The 22,226-nt window shown below is 38.2% G+C and overlaps 3 protein-coding genes and 1 long non-coding RNA gene across 21 annotated transcripts in view; 3 read left to right on the top strand and 1 right to left on the bottom strand.

The window, feature by feature from the left end:
• The window catches only part of LOC113637369 (serine protease FAM111A-like), a 200,972-nt gene extending 195,975 nt beyond the window's left edge, over window positions 1–4,997 (top strand). The window contains exons 1-3 of one of the 2 annotated variants that reach the window (XM_027137967.2): window positions 1,032–1,123; window positions 2,742–2,805; window positions 2,925–4,996. In XM_027137967.2, coding sequence (XP_026993768.2) covers window positions 2,743–2,805; window positions 2,925–4,688 — 1,827 coding nt within the window. In that variant the 5' untranslated portion in view covers window positions 1,032–1,123; window position 2,742 and the 3' untranslated portion in view covers window positions 4,689–4,996. Of the gene's footprint in view, window positions 1–1,031; window positions 1,124–2,741; window positions 2,806–2,924 lie in introns of those variants that run through there. The other variant, XM_047818505.1, reaches the window with a different exon arrangement.
• Window positions 1–22,226, top strand: part of LOC113637378 (interaptin-like) — a 482,239-nt gene that overhangs the window by 133,364 nt on the left and 326,649 nt on the right. The window lies entirely within an intron of this gene.
• LOC113637395 lies at window positions 8,022–10,236 on the top strand. Its single transcript, XR_007143874.1, has 3 exons — window positions 8,022–8,139; window positions 8,807–8,846; window positions 9,983–10,236. It is a non-coding gene; the product is annotated as an uncharacterized LOC113637395 (long non-coding RNA).
• LOC113637380 lies at window positions 11,399–21,308 on the bottom strand. Of its 2 annotated transcripts, none has more exons than XM_047818511.1 (9): window positions 21,219–21,278; window positions 19,640–19,724; window positions 19,112–19,414; window positions 18,266–18,550; window positions 16,672–16,956; window positions 15,740–15,846; window positions 14,639–14,809; window positions 13,951–14,169; window positions 11,399–13,230 (listed from the first exon to the last, which is right to left on the bottom strand). In XM_047818511.1, exons 2-9 carry the CDS (start codon window positions 19,692–19,694, stop codon window positions 13,021–13,023), a joined length of 1,635 nt encoding a protein of 544 aa, XP_047674467.1. In that variant the 5' UTR covers window positions 19,695–19,724; window positions 21,219–21,278; the 3' UTR covers window positions 11,399–13,020. The 2 variants fall into 2 exon arrangements, with proteins under 2 accessions (XP_047674467.1, XP_047674466.1); XM_047818510.1 differs by having other exon boundaries at window positions 11,400–13,230; window positions 21,197–21,308.

Below are 22,226 nucleotides of genomic sequence, written 5' to 3'. Positions count from 1 at the left end.
TCAATGGCGATCCTTGATGTCCTACTGTTGCTCCCATACTATTTATTTACCTTTATTTTACCAGAAAGTCTCATTGAGATTAAAATCTCTTTTACAAGAGAGACCTGGCCATGGTAGCAGCCAACAGTTTGAGAACATATTAAAATACAAGTACAAAAATAAAAAGTAGTATTAAAACATAGGATCCTCTCAACAAAAACAATCACATGCATTCATTACCACTTTCTTTATGATGCCTTTAAATTCACAGATAAACACCAATTTCTCTAGTTTTAAATCTTTTTGCAAATTATTCCATGCCAAAGGTCCAAAATAGGAAAATATTTTCTTCGTATTTTCTGTTTTCTTCGTATAGTCATGTCCAACCAACCATCTCATAAAGAATGCAATAATAAGTAAGGGATTTTGAATTTGTACTAACGATTTAATCAAGTTTATTCATTTAGAGTTCTAAATGTATTACCTTATGATACTTGAACCTTTTTAGGAATGAGTTCTTTAAAGTGTGTATCTTGGAGTGGAATCTGTGTGCATTTATCTGTGATTTCTTACAATACTTACAGCTAGAGACACTTGAGAAACAGGGATGAATCATCAGACAGCTGACTGAAAGATATTTATTTATTCACTGGTGACTTTAACGTGCTGCAGATTAGTAGACTTAATATAAGAGCAAAAGTTGGGCAGTGAGTTAAAGATTAAGTGAAACTTGACATGTTGATGACCCATATTTAATATTTAATACCTGATAGAACTACGCGTAAGAGCTACAATGTTATAATAGTTATTGAACATACTGACTGGGTTCCAGTTGTTCGTATAAATCAGGTCTTTATGGAGTTTTATAATTGTATTTAAACTTTGAGTCACACTTCAAGGTAAGAAACTCGCTAAAAGTCTCCCATTCAGAGGATAAACCATCATCGTGACCCAATATATCATGCTATACGGTACTTCTGTGAAGACGTCTTCTTGGCGATTTTGGGGATATCGAAACTATCAAAGAGCCAATCAGATTAAAGTATTTTTGGCGCCTTTCTCGGAAACGGTCTGGGCGCGAAATTCACTTCTCCACACAAATCTGAGGTAAATCCCGGAGCCGTGTTTAATCTGAAGTGAGAAAGTAAGTAAATTATTACATTAATACTTCGTCGTATTGCTGAATAACCGTGATGATTGTTCATGAAAAACGAATGTAAAGTTGTTCAGGTCGAGTTTGTTTAAAAATAAAAGGGTTTTTATTATTGTTTAACTTCGTTAGCTTAGCACAGGCTATTAAAATACAGGCAGATTAGACATTAGAGATCTTAGTGTGATTTATTTAAAGTAAATAGCTCCATAATGACCTGACTGTAATGAAATGTATGGATTTGATGAAAAACACAACCTGGTGATTTTAATTGATGAAATCTGAATTTTAGCAGAATTTCACCTCAGAGAAGTTTATAGTGTAAAAACATCACATCTGAATTAATTTATCATTATGAATGAGCACAATTTAAACATTTTGGAGGTAAATGAAGATTTAAAATGCAAAAAACAAAACACACAAACCATCCATATCTACTGCAAAGAGATATGCAGTAGATATGGATGGTTTGTGTGTTTTGTTTTTTGCATTTTAAATCTTCATTTACCTCCAAAATGTTTAAATTGTGCTTTTGTAAAACATGAAATACAATTTCAGATACTACTGCAGTATAAAATCCATTAGGGGTGTGCAAAGCAGCCGGTATTTGTATCTGTATTTGTATTTGTATTCGAGTAAAATTCAAATTAGGTGTAAAAATCCAGTTTTTTTGCATTACACTTCTAATTTACGTTATAGTGTAAGTATTCTTTAATTATATTCATTATAATAATTATGGAAAGTTCTGAAAGAACTTCTTTCTAATGCACAGAATTCCAAGAACTAAACTTTATCAACCCCTGACTGGGAGATCTGGCAGAACAAAAGTTGCTAAATGCTATTGTCAACTGTCTGCCAAAAAAAGACAGAAAGGTTTTTTTTTTTTCTCTATGTTTTATGTTTTTAATTCTTTTTTGTTGTTGTTGTTTATGTTTTTTTTTAAATGTTTTATGTTAACCACAACTTAACCATATTTCACTTGGAAGAAGATAAATGCTTCCACACAGAACCTTTTTTGGCTGGTGGAGGACCAAGAGATGGCTCAGCAGCAGACACACTCTTTTAGCCTATAGCCTACATCTTGCTGCCTGCAAAAGACAGAGTAACTTAAACGTACCATATAACTCCCACAAGTGCATACAATTCGACACAACTGCACAAGCATTGTTTATCCTTTTTAACCGAACGTTAACAACCTATTGTCTAAATTACCGAGCTAACAGAGCTACTGTACATAAACAGAGCGAACATAAGAGCACCCGACTGCAGACGTCAATAATGCAGAGTAAAGAAATAATCTCCCGATCAAACTCCCCAAACTTCCCGAAAGTTATAAACTGCCTCCGGAACCCAGTTAATGTACAAAAATCTATTTGACAAAAATAGTGATGCAGTGAAGTATTTTTTCGCTCAGCCGAGCCATCTCTGTTGCTTTGTGAGCAGCATGAGAAAAATGTGTTGTCAGATTTCAGCTCATTTATTACAAAAGATTTTACTACCAAGAGAAAGCCAAAAGACATTAAAAGTGTCAGACACATCTGCAGAAAATGAAGGTCAGTAATTTCTCTGTGTTAGAAAATGAATCTAAACTTTGGCATGTTTTCCATTTAAGAATGGCTAAGTGTTATAAAAAAGAGGAAGAGAGGAGTGGACTGGATACGGACACCACTCAGATGGTAAGTTACACAAATGATTAATCATTATTAAATGAAAATAATTTATTTATTAATATGTTGTTGCATCTGTAATATACAAGTTTCACTCATCTCAGTTTGTGGGTTTTACATGTTGACAGAAAACTGAAAATCACAAACACAGCTTGAGATTTCGTGACGAATTCAAGAAATACACAGTGACCTGTGATACGCCTAGGACCATCCTAGAGACACTTCAGACAGACTTCTATTTTAAAGCCATCTGTAAGAAAAAACAGAATGGGAGAAATAAGGAAATAGTCATCAGGAGAGAGCAGATGCCCAGAGCTGCTGTGACACCACAGTTCCCCTGCTGTTTGCTCAATGACAACGAGCTTCTGGACCTCAAGTTCATCAGATCAGGTGAAAACAGCAATACAGCGAAACCGCCAAAATTCACTGTTCACCCACGTGAAAATCTGGTTTGTTTCTACATTCAGACTAGAGGTGATGAAAATATTCGTAGGCTGATGAAGAATAATAAGCTGCAAAGAACCGTGGATTATATGTGTGTGTATGCAGTGAAGGGGGAGAAAGTGAAAGTGGCACTAAAGCGTGATGGGAGATTTAACGGCGTGATTTTCAGAAAAGGAGCTCTCTATGAGCAGGAAACCGAGAGCATCATTAATCTCTCTAATCTTGTTGATCATCTGGATGGAAAGCAGTTTCAGGTCAAAGTCTCTCCTCACCCGACAGGCAGCCAGGAGTCGAGCCAGGAGCTGAGTCAGGAGTCAGAAGAAATAGTGAAGGATGAAAAAAGTGAAGCTCCTGAAACTCCTCTAGAAGAAATAACTAACCAAAACTCCACCACCGCTCAAGAGAAAAAAACAGATGCACCACCGAAAGAAAAGAAGTGGAGAAAATTCCCAGACACAAAAAAGATCAGAAACACAGAGGAGATCCTGAAGCTCCTCCGAGAGCAGCATGGAGAGTTGTTGAAGACGCTGAAAGAGCGAGAGAATGTTGACATGAAAAGGTTTTTCAGAGAGGAGTATGATAAAAGCACTCAGAGGTTTTTGGAGGTGAAGAACGTGAAGCAGTTGATGGATATATCAGACTCTGTCTGCCAACTCCGCGTTAATGATTCTGCTGTTGGATCCGGATTTCTGCTCTTTGGCAGGTTTATCCTCACCAATGCACATGTTGCTGGAGACTTAGTCCCTCGTTCATCAAAACTGAAACAACAACTGACAGCTGCATTCCATTTTGAAGATTTGACCTCTGTAGGAATCGTGATACCAGTAGAGGAGAACGCTGTTGCTTATTTGAAGGAAAAAGATGACATGGGGAACTATCTGGATTTTGCTTTGCTGGAACTGAGCAGTGATGTAAAACTTCCTGGATTGCTGAGGTTCTATGGCCCTCCACCAACCAGGGGTGCTGTCTGCATTATTGGACATCCAGGGGGCGGAGTGAAGCAAATGGACCCTTGTTTTATTATTGCAAAAGAGGACATTCCACAAGCAGCAGAGACATACTTTAAAAAGAACCCAAACATTCATGTCTTTCATGTTATAACACAGCAGTGCTTGACTGAGGACAAGGAAATGCGTGAATCCAAAATCTTTTACCATTCTTGTTTCTTTCATGGATCATCTGGCTCTCCACTGTTTGACCAGCACTGCAACCTGATTGGTGTTCACACTGGTGGATATGCTTATGAAGGAGAAAGAAAGAAAACCAGGAGTGTGATGGAATATTCATTTCCATTGTTTTACATTCTGGTGAACATCTTCATACAGTCCAGCAATGAGAAAAGATCTGATGTAGTCCAATACTTTGAGTCCCAATGCAACATGAAATATGTTGTCCAAGTGGCAAAAGAACAGTTAGAGAGAAATTCTCAGCCCATGGACATTCCATAATGATCATGACATCATTAACCACATTAATGACATAATTTCTTATCATCCTTAAACACACATTTTCTTTACAGAGAGTCTTGAAATATTCAATCATTCATTCATTCATTTTCTACCGCTTATCTGAACATCTCGGGTCACGGGGAGCCTGTGCCTATCTCAGGCGTCATCAGAGATACACACTTGTCACTGGAGATAACTAGCACATATATATTGTAATGTTTTCTCTTTAATAACTGTAACATATTCATTCATACTTTTTTCGTTGGTGGAGGTTCAGAATTACAAATGTAATGAATTTTAATTTTTATTTGTTTCTCTGTATTCATTATCCTGCATGATGCTTCTGTGTTTATGATTCATTTATTTCATCACTGTAATACAGAATAAGAAAATAAAATTTAAAATGAATCAGAGAGTCTTCTGAAGCTGTTCTTTGATTATTTGACAAGACTAAATGTTGATGTTTGTGTCTCATCCATGTTGTTAGCATGGGGCTGTGTTATTTAAGTTTCTGCTCACCACAATGTTCATGGCATCGTATAAAACACTTTTAGCGAAACTTTCAAAGTCCCATTAAATGACTCACAAACACACATCTGGCCTCATCAGCATCATTGTACCACTGATGACAGTTTGTAATAAATTCTACAGTGCTTTTTTTTCATGGAGACAAAGAAAGATGGATTTCCGCATATACAGACATAAAAAATCGCAATATCAATGTTAACATAATTATTTAAACAAGTCCTCATAAAGCGTCAACATTTTTTTTTTTCTTTTTTGTTATTTATAAGTTAACCAAATTCAATTTGGTTAATGAGACACACAAACACACACACACACACACACACACACACACACACACACACACACACACACACACACACAGAGAGAAATCCGGACAGTCTATAAACGCATTTTAATTAATGCAAAGTGGTATGATTCTAGCAAGTGTGTAATTACATTTACTGCATCAGCAGAAGCACTTAAAAACTTAACCTAATGCTAACTCACTCAGAGTCTAATCACAAAAGGGCTCTAGAACCCTGTTAGAGATGAGTTAGTGGAGCAGGAAATGACCAGTTGAGCACCAGGTAATGAACACAGTTCAGAGTAGAAGCCGTCAATATGCATATTGGGAACTTCTTTCAGGGATGTGGGCTCTGGTTTCTTTCTGCATGGTGTGTGTGTGTGTGTGAGTAAATGTTGACACAATGGTCCCCACAATTGTCTCAATTCAATTACAATTCAAATATAATAATATTAATCACATATTTATCTATATCTAATCTTTATATGTCATTTGTAAAAGGTGCTATACAAATAAATTTGAATTGAATTGAATTGATGTTCATGATATAGTGATTTAAGGAAATTTGGACAACACCCACAACTTCATTTTATACTGACATCACCTGCTTTGTCTCACATGATGATGACTGTCGACTGATCTTTTGCTGTATTCTTTGTCCCATTGTTAAAAGTCTTCTGTACAAAACGTGTAAAGGACGGTAAAAGTCTTTTACAACATTTACTTGTGCATTCTCAGTCTCAGTCTCATTTTTATCAGCAGACCAATTCTGTTAGTCTTGTCCATTTGTATGCAGTTTAGCACAAATCCCTGTATTGTTACAATTCTGATGACCTTGTTTACCATTTTACATGTGATTTGAACATATGGGTGTGTGTTTGTGTGTGTCTCTTGAAGAACAGGCTGCTGCACTAGCAAAGGAAATGGGAACTTGTCTTCGGCTTAAAGCTTTGAAATATATCCTCCAGATCCTACACACAAACACACAAAGGAACATAATAGTGACAGAATGGGAGATTATTACATGTAAATATGGAAAGATTCATGTTCTTTTAGATTAAGTAAAAGCATGGCACTAAGAAGGGCAGGGCATTAAGCAGGAGGGGATATTAATCAGGGCAGGGACTAACTGGAATTCCCACAATCGCTGAGGGCTAGGGATTGAAAACAAATTTTAACACAGTGCCAGGACTGTTATGTTAAACAGACACTGTGTTCTGTGTATGTGTGTGTGTGTGTGTGTGTGTGTGTGTGTGTGTGTGTGTGTGTGTGTGTGTGTGTGTGTACCTGCTAAAGCTCCTCTGTGTTTTGAGCATTGGTGTGCTGTTGTGATGAGATCCGAGCTTCTCTGTGTTTCACAACTCTGAGTACATCATCCACTGACACATAACCTTCATTACCCTCAAACACCCCTGCCTCTTCATCATCACACACATAGGAATGTAACACACACACACACACACACATGCAGATGTGTTACTTGACCAGTGTGCATTTTAGTACACAATAAAGTGGCTGAGAGCAGATGTGTGTTTGTGTCTATTGAATGTCTAGGTGGGAGCAAGGTGAAGAGTGTTCAGTGCTCTGACAGCTTAGGGAAAGAAGCGAACAGATTGGGGTGGGATGGATCCTTCACAATCCCAGAGGATCTGCATATGCATCGTGCCTGGAAAGGGTCCTGGATAGAGGGGAGAGGGACACCTATAATCCTCTCAGCTGTGATGAGCACTATGTGCTGTAGGGTCTTGCGTTCTATGGTTTTGCAGTTTTTATACCACACAGTGTTGCATCTTTCCAGGACGCTTACCACAGTTCCTCTGTATAAGGCGGTAAGAATGGGTGGTGGGAGGCTGGCTTTCTTTAGCCTTCACAGGAGATGAAAACGTTGTTGTGCCCTCTTCACTGTGAAGATGGTATTAGTACTCCAGCCGAGGTCCTCAGCAGATTTAGAGAGTAAGACCATGCTGAAACTACATATCAACAAGAAGAGACCATCAGCAGAAGAACAGATGTGATACGAGCCAAGAATGAATAACTGAAGAATCTCATAAAAACATTTTTTTTATAGTGAGTGAGGTTTTTCCATCAAAATCAAATGAATGTTTTAGGGCAAAATCAATGTTTTGTCCTAAAAATTAAAAATTTTCAAGATGTTTAAACACCAATAAAATACTTACAGCTAGAGACACTTGAGGGCTGTCCTAGAAACAGGGATGAATCATCAGACAGCTGACTGAAAGATATTTATTTATTTGCTGTTGACTTTAACGTCCTTCAGATTAGTACATTTAATATAAGAGCAAAAGTTGGGCTTTGACTTAAAGATAAAGTGAAACTGGACATTATTGTTAGATAACATTTAATATTTAATACCTGATAGAACTACTCATTAGAGGTAAAATGTATTATAAAAATTCTCCCATTCAGAGGATAAACCATCATTGTGACCCAATATATCATGCTATACGGTACTTCTGTGAAGACGTCTTCTTGGCGATTTTGGGGATATCGAAACTATCAAAGAGCCAATCAGATTAAAGTATTTTTGGCGCCGTCCTCGGAAACGGTCTGGGCGCGAAATTCACTTCTCCACACAAATCTGAGGTAAACCCGAGTCCGTGTTTAATCTGAAGTGAGAAAGTAAGTAAATTATTACATTAATACTTCATCGTATTGCTGAATAACCGTGATGATTGTTTATGAAAAACGAATGTAACATTAATCAGGTCGAGTCTGTTTAAAAATAAAAAGTTTTTTTTTTCATTGTTTAGCTTAGCACAGGCTATTAAAATACATGTACACATTAGAGAGCTTAATGTGATTTCTTTAAAATAAATAGCTCTTTAATGACATGACTAATGAAATGTATGGAATTAATGAAAAACACAACCTGGTGATTTTAATTTATGGAATCTGAATTTTAGCAGTATTTCACCTCAGCAGGGCTGTCAAGTGTCACGCATTGACAGTGACAGTCACGCATTTGGGTCTTTTGTCACGCTCTCACACCACACATCGTATTTATCACGCAGAAAAACTTTCTGACTATTTATCATATATTTAATATGCTGTAGCTCCCAAAATGTATCTGTCCGCACCGCTGTCTCTATGGAGCCGGGCAGGAATCAAGCGCGTCTCCCCTGGAGTTCTTAGTCGAGCCTCACACTTATCAGCCAATCAAAAAAAGACGCTACACAATAGCCAATCAGAAAATAGCACTATTGTATATGTATATGATTTAATGCAACAACCAATGAAATAAAAGCATATCCTGGAATTGTTTTGCATCATCCTCGTTCTCCCACAGAGAAAGCCACTGGAGCTGCGAGCATCATTTTGAGCACAGAGTAAGTCATGATCTCCTGTTTTAATGTTACAACAAATTCACAACTTGTTTGACACAATGACATTTTGACTGCTGTTAGTGAATGTTTCCCAGATAATCAGCATCAGTGTTTCAGTGTCTGTAACTTAGCCAACAGTTTAATTAAAGCCTGTTCACTGACATTATATGACATTTTATAAAATAATGAATTCGCCACAGCGAATCATCTCTCTCCACCTATCCCTATCTCCTGCATCCTCAACACTTGCACCCACTAGCTTCATATCCTCATTAATTACATCCATATACCTCCTCTTTGACCTTCCTCTTTGCCTCCTGCCTGGCAGCTCCATGATCAACATTCTTCTACCAATATTCTCACTCTCCCTCCTCTGAACATGTCCAAACCATCTTAATCTGGCCTCCCTAATTTTGTCCCCCAAACGTCCAACATGAGCTGTCCCTCTGATGTACTCGTTCCTAATCCTGTCCAACCTTGTCACTCCCAAAGAGAACCTCAACATCTTCAGCTCGGCTAACTCTAGCTTGGACTCCTGTTGCTTCTTCAGTGACACTGTCTCTAAACCATACAGCATGGCCGGTCTCACCACTGTCCTGTACATCTTCCCCTTGATTCTCGCAGATATTTTCCTATCACACAGAACTCCTGACACCTTTCTCCACCCATTCCAACCTGCCTGCACTCGCTTCTTTAACTCTTTCCCACTCTCTCCATTACTCTGGACTGTTGACCCCAAGTACTTAAACTCCTGTACCTTCTTCACCTCTTCAACCACCAGCACTACATTGTATAATTTAATATGTTTTGTTTAATTCAAATATTATGTTTTGGAAGGTTTTATGTCATACATTTTCTTTTGGGGGTGGGGGCGCAAGTAGGGGTGCACTGTATACAAGGGGGGCCGCATGGCGAAAACGTTTTAAACCCACTGGTCTAGGCCTAGTCATATTTTCGTTATCGCACGATGACTGACATTTTGTCTCATTAAACATCTCTCTCCATATAGGCTTAATAATTTTATTAGCACTAAATAATTTTAAGTGTATTGCATTGTCAATGTTATAGGTCACTTTTAAAATCATGCCATATTTGATATCCTGGCCATGGATCCATTAATCATTGCATCTGTCTTTCAGAGATGTCAACTAAAACTCAACAAAGCATCCGGATATTCCTCATTAGTGGAAAGTCCCCTAAAAAGTCCGGGTTGCAGGATGCTTGTCCAGAGAAAGTGGCGAAAAGGGTAGGCCCATTGTTGTGTTTGGGTGGGGGGTTGGAAATGTCACTCTTGCCTGTCTTCAAAACTTGAGAGCCCTGCCTCAGAGATGTTTATAGTGTAAAAACATCTGAATTAATTTATTATTATGAATGATTAAAGAGATATGCAGTAAATGGATGGTTTGTGTGTTTTGTTTTTTGCATTTTAAATTTTTCCAATATAGTTGCTGCAACTCTGCACATGCAAATGATCTATTCAATTCAATTCAATTCAAGTTTATTTGTATAGCGCTTTTTACAATAGACATTGTCTCAAAGCAGCTTTACAGAACATAAACATAGAGCAGAAGGTAAACATAATTAATGATAAAGGAAATAACGAATAATAAAAGAAATAAGAATTAACAGAATAAAAATTCTAGATTATTATTAGATGTATATAGTTCACAGTGTGTATGTATTTATTCCCCTATGAGCAAGTCTGAGATGACTCAGGCAGCAGTGGCAAGGAAAAACTCCCTTAAATTGGTAAAGGAAGAAACCTTGAGAGGAACCGGACTTGAGGGGGAACCCATCCTCTTATGGGTGACACTGGGGGTGTGATTGTAATATACAGTCAAACAAATGTTGTATTGGTGTGAGGTTCAAGGACTTCTGATCTTCTGAGTACCACAGAGTCTAACTGGAGATGTCTCAGGATTCTTAGAGTCGGCCTCGGCTCAGTGGATGTCCAAAGGCTTCGTCCCACAGAGGACGTTGGGAGCTGGTACAGTGTCTGGATGCCTCGGGATGGGTACAAAGAGAGAAGCAGTGGAAAGGGATTAACATATCTGCTGTTCATAAAAATGTGCTGGTCTGATGTACTAGTGCATGATCTAGATGAAATGATTAACAGCATACACACTAGCTATCTTCACTAGCACATTAGACGCTGCTGCCCCATCCGAAAAAAAATTATTAGAGACAAAACACCTGCACCATGGTATAATAGTCACGTCCACACCCTAAATAGAGCAACCTGTAAACTCGAGCGAATGTGGAAAAAAAACAAATTAGTGTTTTTTAGAACTGCATGCAAGGAGAGCTCTAAATGCTGCTTAGGCTGAGCATCTGGGCAGTGATGAGGTGAATGACGACTCATACTAATAGAAAATAACCAAAACAATTCCAGGTTTTTATTTAGCACAGTTGCTAGATTATTCATTCATTCATTCATTTTCTTCCGTTTATCCAAACTTCTCGGGTCACGAGGAGCCTGTGCCTATCTCAGGCGTCATCGGGCATCAAGGCAGGATATACCATGGACGGAGTGCCAACCTAGAGTACCCAGAGGAAACCCCCGAGGCACGGGGAGAACATGCAAACTCCACACACACAAGGTGGAGGTGGGAATCGAACCCCCAACCCTGGAGGTGTGAGGCAAACGTGCTAACCACTAAGCCACCGTGCCCCCCTGGCTAGATTATATGGGTCTGGATTTTGCTCCCTTGGAGGCCCTGCTTTCTGACAGTGCTTTACAATTATAGGACAGATAAAGAGCTGTTTAGTCTCTTCTCAATATTATTAACTCCTCGTTATGTTTAGGTCATGTTCCTAAAAGTTATTTTGCCTCTTATTAAGAAACCTAATACAGATCCTAACAAACTATCAAATCACAGACCCATTTCAAAGCTTGTTTGTCTAAAATATTAGAAAAGATTATGTCTGTTGAACTGTGCTCCTTCTTGCAGGAGAACAATATTTATGAAGAGTTTCAGTCAGGTTTCCGACCCCATCATAACACAGAAACTGCACTTGTTAAAGTTACAAATGACTTGTTCTTAGCTTTGGACAAAGACTGTATGTCACTATTAGTTCTACTTGATCTTAGTGCTGCATTCAGCACGACATTCTCCTAGACCAATTACAAAATTCCGCAGATATTCAGGGACAGGCATTAAGAATGTTTAGATCCCACCTTTCTGATCGATACCATTTTGTAGATTTAAATGAATAACTATCCAGCATAATTAATTATGGGGTCCCTCAAGGATCAGTTTTAGGACCTCTGCATGCTTCCCTTGGGAAACATCATTAGAAGGCATGGGATTAGTTTCTATTGTTATGCTGAGGATACCCAGTTATATATCTCATCAAAACCATATGAAATATCTAAATATTCTAAGTTAACCGAGTGCAAAAATATATAAAAAAAATTTAAAAGACTGGATGACCTTTATTTACTATTGTTTAAATTCTGATAAGACCGAAGTATTGGTCTAAAAACCAGTACACAGAAGCTATCACACTTCCACTAGAGGGATGTACTGTTACTACTAGCTTAACAGTGAAAGACCTGGATGTTAATTAGACAGCAACTTGTCTTTCATATCACCCATATTACAAAAACAGCCTTCTTGCACCTTATAAATATTGCCACTCTAAGAAACATCCTAGCTGTATCTGATGCTGAGAAGCTAGTTCATGCATTCAGGACGTCCAGACTTGGATGATTGCATCTTCAATAAATAGGCTACCAGGTCGAGAAAATATAATCATATAACCCCAATTTTATTCTATCCATACAGGCTTCCTGTTAAATTTAGAATCGACTACAAACTGCTGCTACTTACCTACAAGGCTCTAAATGGTTTAGCTCCCATGTATCTAACTAGTCTTATAAAGTGCTACAATCCTTTACACTCTTTTGGAAATTACAAAAATTAGGACTTTTGGTAGTTTCCAGAATATCAAAGTCTGCTAAAGGTGGAAGAGCATTTTGTGTATTTAGTTCCCAAACTTTGGAATAGACTTCAGTGTTTGGGGCTCAGACACACTCTCACAGATTAAATGTAGATTAAAGAAATATCTTTTTAGCCAGGTATACACATAATACTTCCCATAACCATGTGCTCTAGTACATCTGATTAAATGCCTCTGCTTGACTGTAACATAATTTCTAATAGAAACTATCCTCTTATTTAAAAGAATATGAAAAACAACCAGTTCTTTTATTGGGAAGCTCCACCCTTTTCCGGCTACACCAGATTTCAATCTCTCTCAGACGTTTCTCAACCTGGTCCGTCATCTGGTCAATCTTGCTGGGGCTCTTCTCCTGTGCTTGCCCTTCTCCATCTTTGAGCTTCTGTAAACTGATCACCACCTCCTCCACCATCTTAATTATCTGCTTAACACATACACACACACACAATTATGTAGGTTGGGTCATCTATTTAAAAAAATGTTAGATTAGGTAGATAAGTCTGGTCATTTAGGTTAGTTAGTCAGGTATTTTAGGGTAAGGTGGGTTTCTTATGGAGTTTAGGCTAGTTAGGTTAATTAGGTATTTATGGTCATATTTTATCCTAATTAGATTTTGTTAAGTTGTTTTTTTTTTTCTGGAGTGCAACAGCTTTTTAGACAAACTTTATTGCAGACCTGAAATAACCCGCAGTAACAAGCTCTCTGCATAACGGTGGGGCTAATTCTCTTGGGGGGCTGGGGCTAATTCAATAGCGATCTCACCAGCTCGATAACACTAAATAGTTTAGTTAGTCAAGCCACTGAGGTAAGTCAGGTAATTTAGGTTAGTTAGCGATGTTATTTATGTCAAGGGTAGTCAGGTAATTTTAGTTAATGAACCTGTGTCAGTTGATTAGTTGAATCAGGTATTTAAAGTTAGTTTAGTTTGGTTAGTAAAGTTAACCAATCAGACTAACTTTGTCAATGACTTAACTAACCTAAAAGATCTGACTAATCTTACTTGTGTATGGGTGTGGGGGAGAATGTGTGAGTGAGTGAGTGAGTGAGTGAGTGAGTGAGTGAGTGAGTGAGTGAGTGAGAGAGAGAGAGAGAGAGAGAGAGAGAGAGAGAGAGAGAGAGAGAGAGAGAGAAATTAAAAACATACCTCCTCTTTCTGAAGTTCTATATTTTGGTGCTGTAGTTTGTACACAAATAGTTCGTCCCTCTTTAGACTGCAGAACACTAAGACCTTGTCTGAATATTCAGTCTTGTTGTACTGCTGCTCCAGCTGATTGACTGACATCTCTACTTCACTGATCTTTTCCTCTGTCCCTCCTTTAGCCTGATGTACAAGCTCGTTCACTTGTTTTAGTCGATCCATCAACTGTTAAACACACACACACACACACACACACACACACACACACACACACACACACACACACACACACACACAACTTCATACAGTAACTGAGTTGGGCTTTCTAACAGTCTGTTAGCTTGTTATGATATAGATCTATTTATCTATTCAACATTGTCCTCAACAATTTGTGTGTGCATGTCTTTTATTGTAAACAAAAGTGAAAAGATTGTACTTCAGTTTTGACAATCACATTCTCATTTCTGATCTTCAGGAGTTATATTCACCTATATGTCTATCTGTCTATCTAACTGACCTGGTGATTCCCTCCTTTCCACACGACAGAGGTCCTATATTTTTTTATGTTTATCTGTTTTTTAGATAAACATTTCTTATTAACCTGACAGGCTGTTAGAAACATCATCACAATCCAACTGTCTTACTGTATGGAGTTCTGTGTATGTGTGTGTGTGAGAACAAACAAGAAACAAACCAGCAATTTTCTTCTTTCACTGCAGAACTCTTTGACCTTGGCTGAATATTCAGTGTTGTTGTACTGCTTCTCCAGCTGATCAAGTGACATCCCCATTTCACTGATCTTCTCCTCTGTTCCTCCTTTAGCCTGCTGCACAAGCTGGTACACATGTTTCAGTCGCCTCTCCAACTGTTACACACACAAAATTCACCACACTATATATGTTTTTTTTTAAACACTGCGTGTGTGCATATGTTTTATACTAAACAAAATTAAAAAGCTTTTACTTCTGCTTTGGCAGATGGTCACTATCTCTTTTCAGATCTTTTGGAGTTTTGTATTTTATAAAAACATGTTACATGTTCTTTACAGCAGTGAAGTGAATCAAATATAACACACACTTCACAGATGTTTAAATAAAACTACAGATGAATTTGATGAACAGAATAAAGTGTAAAGGGTAAAATCTCTATGATCCTCACACTCATCAAGACTGCTGGATGATTTGCTGCTGATAATAAGTTTATAAAACCTAATGAGTCATCTGTAGTTTGAATCTGACGAGTCATCTGTAGTTTGTTGTTTAAAGCTTGTCAGCATCTTGAAGAAAAAAGTGACTGATTCAGAAAAGAATAAATGATTTGCGTATAATTCAGATCTAAACAGGAGGTAAGAGGAGAGAAGATCATCTTTACATGCTTCTACAAACCACTAATCCCCCTAGGATTTTTCTCTTAATCCATCAGTAACGTCAGTGATGGTGTACAGACTGTGTGTGTGTGTGTGTGTGTGTGTGTGTGTGTGTGTGTGTGTGTGTGTGTGTGTGTGTGTTTGAATGTGACTGGAAACATCAGTGTGTTTTTTTTCTTCTATACAACAGGCAGTAGAACTCCAGGTAAGATAGATCCTATCTTAGGGGACATGTGTGTAAATTGAATACAGGTAATTGCATCATATCCTGTAGGAAAAGAAGGTTTTATGGCTTTTTTGTTCTTCAGTACAATGACTCTCAGGAAGCTATTTAACCCAGTTTAAAACATATCAAGAAAATATATGTTTAACAGTCACACACACAGCAGATCACACACACACACACACACGGAGTTACTGTACTCTTACCTGTTTTCTCATACGCTGTTTATACAGTAGGAATATACCTGCTGCAACACAGCAGCAGAGCAGAATCAGTATCAGTACAATCACCCATGCAGGAACACCAGACTTATCTACAACACACACACACAGACACAGACACACACACGCAGGATGGTGCTGAATGAATTGTGTTATTAAAGTGTGTTTTCTTCACTACAGAGTGACTCTTGTCCCTGTGCACAAACTGAAGCTCCATAAATCTTCAGAATGGACATTTATTAAACCCTCCACAGAAGAGCTGTGTATTTACTCCACTGTCTTTAATGTGAAGGCTTTAGTATGAACCAGTCCAGAGTTCTGCTGTTATTGTTGTTGTGTTGTGAAGTTCAGGTGTCTGTAGTTCTGATGTCACAGGGAGACACTGTTAATGTGATTGCTGCACAGTTACAGTGGAGTTTAATGTGGAAAGAATCAAAATAAAAACACTCAATGTTCAGAGTTGTAGTAATGAGTCAGTGTAGACAGACTGGAGCTGCTGGACCAAGTGTCAGACTCAAAGTCCCAGAATGCAATGTGGCTAAAGGACAGTTACAGCAGAGACTCGACTAGTTACAGAGCTACAAGATGGAGAGCAGCAGCAGTTAGTCAGAATCGTGGAGTTTTGGGTCATTTAGGAAACAGTGAATCGAAGTGAAAACACATCAGTTTGTACAGGAAAGATACTGATACCAAAATAACTCAAATAAAATCTAATAAGTCCTGGATGCTTTTGAAGATCACGTGTTAATAAATACTGATGATGTGGTATTTCATTCTGAGACGATTCTATTCACAGGATTCGTGCCACATTTAATAGAATTCTTATTAGAAATCTAAATGATTTCTGCTGTCATTTATGGAGTGACGTGTGTCCTATAATTAAGAAACTCTATGTTACAGACCACACTGAGACGTACCTTCCACAGACACGGCGTATATCTCAAGATCTTCATTATTCTTGGTGTCCCAGATGGTGTAACTTCCACTATCCCTCGGCGTCATGTGTCTCAGTGTGAGCTCAGGGTAAGTGAGTGATGTTCTGTGTCTGTATTCATCTTTACACTGTAGTGAGTCCTTAGTCACGTTGCAGATCACTTCATCAGCTGCATCACTGCTTTTATAAATCACCTCCACTGGCTCTGGTACAGACACCTTCAGCTTCAGATGTTCACCAATCCTCACCTGAACTGCTGTGAACACAGCTGGGAAGAAAAAACATAAGACTTAGACACAAGTTCCTGGTGTTCAGAGTTGAGTTCCTCAGCTCCTTAAGACACTTTCAGATTGTGAACATCACCTGTGTTCTTCACCTGTGAGTTTTTCAGTAGTGTCTAGTTTAGAGGTGCACAAACTAGTGGTGACCTTTTTCCCCTTTATGCCAAAAGGGGAAAACTAATTGATGCAGATCATTTTTGTTTTATTTATTATGTATTATTTTTTTTTGTGGGCAATTGAAATTAAATGTAGTGAATAAATGTAATAAATGTAGTGAATTTCTGATCATGTCAGAGCCTTCAAACAAAAACTACTGCTGCTCAGAAAGCATCTCTCAGCAGGTAACATTCACAATTATAATATCCACAATATTTCATGTGCAGTTACTAATTATATTTAGTTTGCATTTATATCCATTGGTGTTATCTTTGGTATTTTTTGTTAATCAAAAGGATTAATCTCCTTTTGTCAGTTCTGTTTGCCTCTCTCATATTTTACATGCCTGTTTTTGTTTTAACTCACATTCCCAGTATCACACTATTCTTCTGTGTTTCTTTCTCTCTCATCACCACACCCAGGGAATCTAGCTCATTTTCCATCTCTTAGAGAGGCAGGTATGATAAAAGAGAAGGTACTCAAATATGATGCTGTTCTCAGCAAACTTATCCACACGTTTGAGAGTCGCTTTGCGGAGACAAAGCTACTGACTTTAATGCTACAATGCTACTGACTGTTTGCTCAACCATTTACCATCAGTGTGGTCACAGTCAGTGCTGATCTTCAGATGGAACTAATTAAGCTTCAGTGTGATTCAGAACTCAAAAACAAGTTCAGGTCCCTTCCCTTTTCAGACTTTTACAAATGTGTTTCAGCAAACAGGTACCCAAAGATGTGCAAACAGGCCCAAATTATGCCGTCTCTGTTTGGCAGTGCCTACCTCTTGAACAAGTGTATTGTTTATGTTTTTGTTATAGTTTAAGTCTCATTTAACTATAGAATTTCGAAAGTAAAACTTCATTAGTTTAGAAGATAATTGTGTAAAGTTTTCTATTATTTTTTTTATTATTGAATATTGTTAACCCATAAATAAGGAGAATCATGGCAAATTTAGCTCTTAGTCAAGTTTTATTTTTGGCCCTTCAAAGGAAAAAAATTGGGCACCTCTGATGATCCTGATCACTGGATTCGTGCCACATTTAATAGAATTCTTATTAGAAATCTAAATTCAGTTATGGAGTGATGTGTGTCCTATAATTCAGTGTTAAACTCTTTGTTACAGACCACACTGAGACGTACCTTCCACAGACACGGCATATATCTGAATGTCTTCATTATTCTTGGTGTCCCGAATGGTGTAACTTCCACTATCCCTTGGCGTCATGTGTTTCAGTGTGAGCTCAGGGTAAATGAGAGATGTTCTGTGTCTGTATTCATCTTTACACTGTAGTGAGCCGTTAGTCACACTGCAGATCACTTCATCAGCTGCATCATCGCTTTTATAAATCACCTCCACTGGCTCTGGTACAGACACCTTCAGCTTCAGATCTTCATCAGACTTCGTCTGTACTTGTGTGAACACAGCTGAGGAGAAAAAAACATGAGGAACTTCAGCTAGATTTAGACACAAACATCAAGGCTTACAGTCAGACTGCAGTGTTGATGTGGGGGAAGTTCCTGGTGTTCAGAGTCGGGTTCCTCAGCTTCTTAAGACTGTTTCAGAGGGACAATGATATTCAATTATTAATAATGATATTTATTTCAGTTTGTCCTTAAGTGACATTCCACAGTGTGTGCTTGTATTTACAGACAACACACACAGTTCAACCTGACATTTTGTAGTTCCATCAAACTGCCAGATGGCAGTGCTGGACTTAATCCTACCCAATCACATGAGCTGAAATCAGGGGAAATCGGGAAAATCAAGCAGAACTGAAACATGCCTCTCACATAACTTCTGAATAGAGGTGAAGTCTGTAGTTATGTCTGAGGTCTGAATCCTGATGTGAGTCATTTCAGTATTAAACCCTCACTGTTTGATGAACTTCACTCTCATTATGATCCTAATAATTCACAGTGAAACTTTTATCGATCTAAAACTAGATAAAACTAACTTTTAGTAAAAGAAGGCAAAAAGACACTTACTCTCTATGACGAGGCGCACATGTACGAAATCTGAGTCTTCACATTCACATGCGTACACGTTCCTCTTACTGTAATCAGCTGCAGTGATGGTGAGAGAGGAATCTCCCTTCAGGTACTGATCATGAGAGATACTAAATCCTTCTTCTGACTTGCATGATGTCTGATCACACTGAGCCAGGACAACATCTCTATTACTAAGAATGTTCCATATCAATAAACCAGAACATTTAGTTGTACATGAGAGCGTCGCTGGTTGATGAAGCTTCGCCCGAGTAGGACAGATCTCAAGAACTGAGACAGGAGCTGAAAGAAAGAACAAAGCAAGAGTGTGTATAATAAATGTATAAATGTGTATAAAAGTGTATAATGATTATTGTGTAGTTAATAATGTTTATTGTGCAGTAATACACTTACAGTACCAGTGGTAAATGTGAGTGTGTAATTTATTGTGTACTGTTAATTGTATAATGTGCAGTGCAAAATGTATAGTGTTTAGTGTAGTGCTTATTGTGTAACTACGACACTTACCAGTGGTGAAGATGAGGAAGAAGAGGACACAGTGATGAAGGTTGCAGAACTGCATGGCTGAGGAGACACAACACCACCATCAGCACTGTACAGGTAGGGAATAAAGCAGGAGACACACATGAACTCAGATCAACAGTTTATCATGAAAACTGTAATTTACTGAATTCACTCGTTTTCACACAAACATTCCGCAGTCAGTCAGAAAATAATTTAATAATAAACACATTTCTATTCAATTCTGGAGAAGTGTGTGTGTGAGAGAGAGAGAGAGAGAGAGAGAGAGAGAGAGAGAGAGAGAGAGAGAGAGAGAGAGAGAGAGAGAGAGAGAGAGAGAGAGCGTGTGCTTGTAAACTGATAAATGTTTAAAGTAAGCTTATGTCGGTTATTGCCTTTATTTTTACCGGAAGTCTGTCCGGATAAACTTGATCATTGGCCGCGCAGCACGTGCTGAATCCCACACAGTATATACAGAAGCAATCAATAGCGAAAGTTTGATTTTGACATTGGTGGGGACAACATTCCCCGTATTTTGTGCACTGTTGTTATAAGAATACTTTCTTCCTCACATACCGGTAGCCTGCATAATCACATTGCATATTGTTTCATACAACGGAATATAGCTGCAGCCGACCTCAACACATTAGCGAGAAAGACAAAGCCAATCAAACAGCGACGTGGGTTAGAGAGGCGGGACTCAAAAAAGTCAAAGGCCAATCATTTTAGAGAGGTGAGTTACAGAGGCGGGATTCATTGCAGGGGGTAAATCTGTTAACCGTTTGGGTTCCACTAGTTGCGCTATTTTTTACAGAACGCCGTTGTAAAATATTTTCATCTATTTTCACACAGATGGATATCAGTGGTTATGTATAAATATATATATATAGGCTTGGTCGAATTATTGCTAGGGACAATTGAGTGTTCCCTGGATATTGGTAGGGACATGTCCCTACCGTCCCTACCCAAATCGACGCCCTTGGAAGCAATATATACTGAAAATACGATGTCTTCAGTCGTGGCAGTAGTGACATGTGTATTTTTTTTCCTCATCATATTTTTATCGTCTGTGTGTTGGTGTCTGATGGCGTTGGACACTAAAACAAATTCCTTGGACAAAGCACTATCTGATTCACATCCAGTTAAAGTGGAAGTGACAAAACCACAGGTTCTTTTTTTAGCAGTACAACAAAACGCTAATAAAAACCTGACAAGGAAAAAATAAAGCATAGAATGTGTCTGTGTTTCTGACTTTTCTGACTACACAACTACACTGTTATTCCCCACACTGTTCCATATTGAAGTATTACCGGACGACATGTAGATTAGTTAATAACATGTTTACTCAGCACAGGTTCATGTATCAATACAAAATGCATAATTTGTGTACGCATACGTGTTACGCTTCACAACACAAATCCATAACACACCGACACCGAGCTGATCCTTCACCGTTAAAATAATTACACATCACTGTACACATTACAGCTCAGTATCAACACATTTCAGCGTCTAAACTGCACTCTGTCGTGTATAAGACTGGAATGTCTCAAATCAACTCACCAAGAACCTTCTCACGCATTACCTTCTCTGGCTTAATCTGCAAAAAAAATCTGTTCTCGCACTTTCCTTTTTGAGCCAGTGACTTCATCACGGGAGAAGGGGAAGAGGCGAGAGAGAGAGAGAGAGAGAGAGAGAGAGAGAGAGAGAGAGAGAGAGAGAGAGAGATTTGATTTTTAAAAAGTATATTTATTTCGTTATGCATATAATTTTACAGTCATAACACAACATATAAATAAATAGCATCTTCCTGTACACAATCTAAAAAGGGTGTTTAAAATGTGCAAAAATGACTGTTCAGTAACAGGGCACAAATCTTCGTTTTTACACCATCTCGTCACGAAAGCAGCAAGATCGTCCACAGAATTATAAAAACAGAAGTTAATCAGCATCCTTATGAAAATGCAGTATTCAAATGAAAGACAGTTTCCCTGATTAAACAAAAAGGACAATCTGTTTCATCCTCAGGATTTAAAATTTATATAAAAGCACCATACAGAACACTGGTCAAGTCAATGTCGAGAAGCTTTTATTGTCATTTCAACCATATACAGCTGTTGCTGTACGCAGTGAAATGAGACAACGTTTCTCTAGGACCATGGTGCCACACAAAAACAAAGACACTCCTAGCCACCTAAAGTGCAACTGTGCAACTTGGACAAGACAAACAAGACAGACAAGTGCAGGACAAAAGACAGTGCAAACAAAAAATTACAAAAATTACACAAAAGACAATACACATGTAACACTACGCCACACCTTCAAAATTAGTTTGAAAGAGAAACACTTCTAGAGAGCACGGGCCCAAAAACGAAACACTTCGAATCACTCAAGGTACAAAGATTTATTACAAATCTAGGACAGCAAATGGTATACATAACAATTAAACACATATAAACATGAAATCATTCATGTAAATAACTCATCAAAAATTGGTCCCAGCTCTCCAAGATGTTAACGGCCAGCACACACTCTTACAATATTATCTAGTTTCCTGGCATGTGGCAGACCCTTAAAGCGTAGGGAGACATCC

Source organism: Tachysurus fulvidraco, chromosome 9 (assembly GCF_022655615.1).
Source record: "Tachysurus fulvidraco isolate hzauxx_2018 chromosome 9, HZAU_PFXX_2.0, whole genome shotgun sequence".
Classification (NCBI taxonomy): domain Eukaryota; kingdom Metazoa; phylum Chordata; class Actinopteri; order Siluriformes; family Bagridae; genus Tachysurus; species Tachysurus fulvidraco.
The sequence above is the reverse complement of the archived record's forward strand: the minus strand, read 5'-3'. Positions and strand labels throughout refer to the sequence as shown.

Coding starts and splice junctions, on each gene's coding strand:
- LOC113637380 (XM_047818510.1), bottom strand. CDS start 19,694: ATGCAGTTCTGCAACCTTCATCACTGTGTCCTCTTCTTCCTCATCTTC. Junction 19,415..19,639: donor CTTCCTCATCTTCACCACTG/GTAAGTGTCGTA, acceptor TCTTTCTTTCAG/CTCCTGTCTCAGTTCTTGAG. Junction 14,170..14,638: donor GTGAAAGAAGAAAATTGCTG/GTTTGTTTCTTG, acceptor TGTGTTTAACAG/TTGATGGATCGACTAAAACA.